At 34.3% G+C, this 4,500-nt stretch overlaps 1 protein-coding gene across 1 annotated transcript in view; it reads right to left on the bottom strand.

Annotated features, from left to right (window-relative positions):
* The window catches only part of Mms22l (MMS22 like, DNA repair protein), a 110,069-nt gene that overhangs the window by 101,446 nt on the left and 4,123 nt on the right, over positions 1–4,500 (bottom strand). Inside the window, exons 4-6 of the mRNA XM_026786734.1 lie at positions 1,648–1,655; positions 1,491–1,610; positions 1,216–1,396 (exon numbers count right to left, since the gene is read on the bottom strand). Coding sequence (XP_026642535.1) covers positions 1,216–1,396; positions 1,491–1,610; positions 1,648–1,655 — 309 coding nt within the window. The remainder of the gene's footprint in view (positions 1–1,215; positions 1,397–1,490; positions 1,611–1,647; positions 1,656–4,500) is intronic.

Genomic DNA, 4,500 nt, shown 5'->3' with positions numbered 1-4,500 from the left:
AAAAAAAAACTTATGGAAACCAGAAAGGGAAACCACCCTCCACGTGTCTTTATCAAGACAGAATTTATAAAAGTAGTAACTGACTTCCTTTCTATAGATTAGACATAATAACCTATAAATTATTTTAGAACTCATTATTACATATTGATCTCTGATCAAGTCAATATTTTCTTGTTCTTATTTATTAAAGTTCACCAAAATAAAAATTTTGACAAGTATCATGTTACTAAAAACTAATTGATATTAAACTCAAATATAATAGGAGAGATTAAAAGTTCAGAGAATACCATAAATTATCATAATTTGTCATTTATGCTTCAATTTTCACATACAGAATTTGCTATTTACCTATGAGTTAAACTGTGCTATTAATACCATTTTAAAAAAAAAATCAAACTTCAGAGTGTTTATCACTACTGGAAAAAAAAGGCATAGTTAAAACACATTCCAACAAAGTTTGAGATATTGGAATACATAAATGTGGGTTTTAAAAGGCAAATTTTTTCCTTTTAAGTCTTGAGGGATTGAACCCAACACTGCATCTGATATTCTACCATTAAGCTGTGATATGTGAAAGAGTTTAATTCCATATGATGATTTTCCATATGATGACTTTTCTTTGAGGGTAAGGGTTGGTAGTGTGCTGTGCCAGCATAAACACCCAGATTCAATTTCCAGCACTCCATGAACTGGGCACAATGGCTTCGGTGTGAAATCCCAACACTTGGGATAAAGGCAGAAGATCAGAAGTCGAAGGCATACTAAGGCCAGCCTAGGATTCCTAGGACAGTGTCTTAAAACAAATAAATAAAAGATGTTTTCTTAAATTTTACTGTAATATATAAATGACATGGCATTTCCCAAACCTTTATTGATGAGAATGACAGAAATTTCAAAGAGGTTAATTTTTATTTGAAATTTCTAAGCATTTACACTTTCAAATAGAGAACAGTTATTGATTCAGGGTAGTGTTTTAAGCACTTTAGACAAGCCAATCATTTAATTCTTCCCAAAATTTCTGAAAGTTAAATAATTCCATAAATGAAGAAACTAAGGTGAGGCACATATATATATAGTAAAAAATACATAATTAACAATACAGGAGATCAGAGTTTCATTTTATGCCATGCTTGTACCAATTCTTATTCTTGCATAATACTCTTTTTCTTGGGAGAGAAAAAATGTTGGATAATTGAAAAAACAAACTAATCAAACCTTAATCTGGTTTTGATTTACAAATGCTCCTAGAGTAACACTGGGAAGTTCAGCTAGATGTCCAATATACAGAAGTAATCCACGAAGTTCATCAACCAACACTGAAGGAAGCTGAGCTTCTAAAGCCTCATAGGGATGGAGAGTGAGATTGTGGTTCTCAACATCTTGTATTTTCAGGCACCTAAAAAGGCATTAGATAGAATAAATATACAAGTTTGTGTAAATATACCCACAGATATCCACGCAGTAAGAAAACCACTCATCTGTATTCCTACCTGAAGATGAACACTTTAATGTAGTGGAGAAACGTTACACATTGCTGCCTAATACTGTCTGCTTTGGCATGTAAGGTGGCTATCTTCCCTGAAAAGGAAATAGACACTATCAATGATAGCCTAAACAATTGTCAGTGAATAGTGGCTAATTTTTTACAGGTTTATCTTAATATCTAATCTACTAAGTCTTACTAAGGTTACAAGAAAGACATGTTGAAATAACCCACTTTCTCTTGTCTCTCCTATCACAAGAGAACCCACAACATATGCTTTACCTTCTTATAATCTATTTGCAAAATCTGCTTAAAACACAAATTCTTTAAGATTTCATTTTACTTCTAATTACATGTCTGTGCATAGTGTAGGTACCCAGAGAGACCATCAGACACCCCAATGCTAGAATGCCAGGTGGCTGTGAGCTGCCTGACATGAATGAATGTTGGAGACAAAACTCAGTTCCTCTGCAAGAGTAATACCTGCTTAAGGACCCTTTCTCTGACCCTTTGAATTATTTCTTGTTGTTCTCAAGTCAAAGTGCATACAATGTCACTATTTATATAATAAAATCAAAACTTGTTATAATGATTTATAAACCCAAATAACCTTTGAACAATTCTCTTAAACTCGCCTCCTGCCACCTTTTTCACTCAATTTGTTTAACATTCAGATCACCAAGAATTATATACATTGCTGCTACATGTAAAACACTGATAATCATCATAATACATGAGGCAAAACCTAAACAAAGGCAGAGAAAACAGGATGAAAATAAGAGACAAAAATTTATCATCCATATTCAAAATAAAACTTGTTTGAATTCAAATGAGCAAAATGGCTACTACGTTGGCAAAACTGCAATTGGAAAGATTATGCTAATAGCTACATAATAAACTGCTCTTTGATAAATGTCTCCAATAAATAAAATGTTTTTGATCCTTGCTATAGTATAGATTTGGTTTGTTCTGCCAAAACTTACACTGAGATTTAATTTCCACTGTGGTGGTGTTAGGAGTTAAGGGGCTTGAAGAGTTGACCAGTCATTAAGAAGAATGAATGACACCTCACTATTATAGAACACATTTTTACTGGGACAATGATCTGCAGCAACAAGAGTTCACTATCCAGGTTTTGTCTCTTTTCAGGTGCCCATGAGGTCCATGTTGAGCCTTTATAATATGGAGTGTCAGATCTAAGCTTGTCAGTCGCTAGAACCATACCTAAATAACCTCTTTTCTTTATAAAGTCTCATGTACTCTGTCACAGCAACACAAAACAGACAAATTCTCATTTTCACAATTCTCAGGCCCTGAAAATATTATTCTCTAAAAATTGCTAAAACCTCTGCATCTGAGCAAAATTGAATGAAGAGTGCAGATGTTCTATATCTCTTATCTTAAAAACCAGAAACAACATAAAGTTTTCAGGTACTAGAATCATGGCAAACATTTTGTCCTAGAGAGATGGAACTTTATAATCCTAACAGCTTCCCATGATCAAGTAGTTTCTAAGCCACTATCCGAGGGATACCAACCCCTACCCAGCACTTAAGCAGTTAGCCAATCTCAAAAAATAAATGTATTGGACAAAAGTGACAGAACAAAGAAAACATATAAGAAAGAGTGACAGAACAAAGAAAACATATAAGAAAGAGTGGTAATTTCCAGGTCTCCTTAGTGCTGCTGATTACTCACTACTGTCACCTTAGACTAGAGAAGAACAATGGAAACAACTCTACAAAGCACACACCAGTTAGGACAGTTAAGTTCCTAATTAGCAGAAAAGGAAAACGTAAACCACCATACATCAGAAAGGTTTGCTAGGCTTCTTCCTAGGCTACTAGAAGCTACCTGTAGAAGCCCTCATAAAATTGAAAACAAACCTCAGAAAGACCTATCAGAATACAAGTATTAAACAGTAAGCCAGAACAAAAAATAGTTAGCAAAATGAACACTAAAAATTCCTAGAAGGAAATATATAAAATCTACATATACCACAATGTAACATCATTAGATATTCAAAGAAACAGAAAAAGTATCATAGAACCAGAATAAATACTAAGCAGTAAAAACAGATCAATAAAAACAATGATGGACAAATAAGCAGTCACCAAGCTTATAAACAGTGATTATACATAGACGTCATGTAATTGAGATGGATCAACTCTCCCACAATTGAAAGCAAACCTGGGAACCTAAATGACAGAACAAGAACTCCCCACACCAGGCAGTAAGTACTCTGCATGTCAAGCAGGAAACAGTCTCACTAAATCATAATGCAGCAATGATAATTTGTATTTACTACTAACATCCTATGAAAACAAGGACAAATCTGACAGTTAACAACTACCAGAAACAGCTAGGCTATGATTCTAGAAAATAAAAAAAAGAATTTATTAAAAACAAAAGTAAGAGGACTCTGTGGTTATGGTAAAATGACAAGTCAAACCTTTATAATCATGTCTGAACACAGAAATAAAGCACTATGCACTCAAATGCCACAGACAACATCTTTATCTTCATGCTATTAATCCCAGTTTAAATAGTGAGAGCCCTTCCCAACCTTCCTTCCTGTGTCTGATGTAACTGCCTTTGCTCCTTAACAGCATCCAATCCAGAATAAAGTCCTATCACCCTTACTTCTTACCCAAATCAGCAAGACAATGCTTTGGGAAATTAATGAACCTATCTGACCAAAAATATGTTCCAGGTGATCTCTACCTCTACCTGTTAGGCATTTGATGTACACTGAGAAACACTTAACATGCATAATGGCATTTAAACTTTACAAGAGCTCAATCAATAAGATAGAAATTGTTACATAAGAGACACACAATTAGCTGAGACTAGAAATTAAGTTGAACACAAAGTCAAGACTCCAAATATTACACCACACTAAAACTGTTGCAAGGAGAAGCAGCCGGCCTTAAATAAAAACACTGCCCTTCAATTCCTTCACAGCCGAGCTGTACCACTCCACTAAAATCAGCAACCCACCAAATGACAAAGGGAAA

This window comes from Microtus ochrogaster, linkage group LG5 (assembly GCF_000317375.1).
Source record: "Microtus ochrogaster isolate Prairie Vole_2 linkage group LG5, MicOch1.0, whole genome shotgun sequence".
Taxonomy (NCBI): Eukaryota; Metazoa; Chordata; class Mammalia; order Rodentia; family Cricetidae; genus Microtus; species Microtus ochrogaster.
This window is presented reverse-complemented; position numbering and strand designations above follow the sequence as displayed.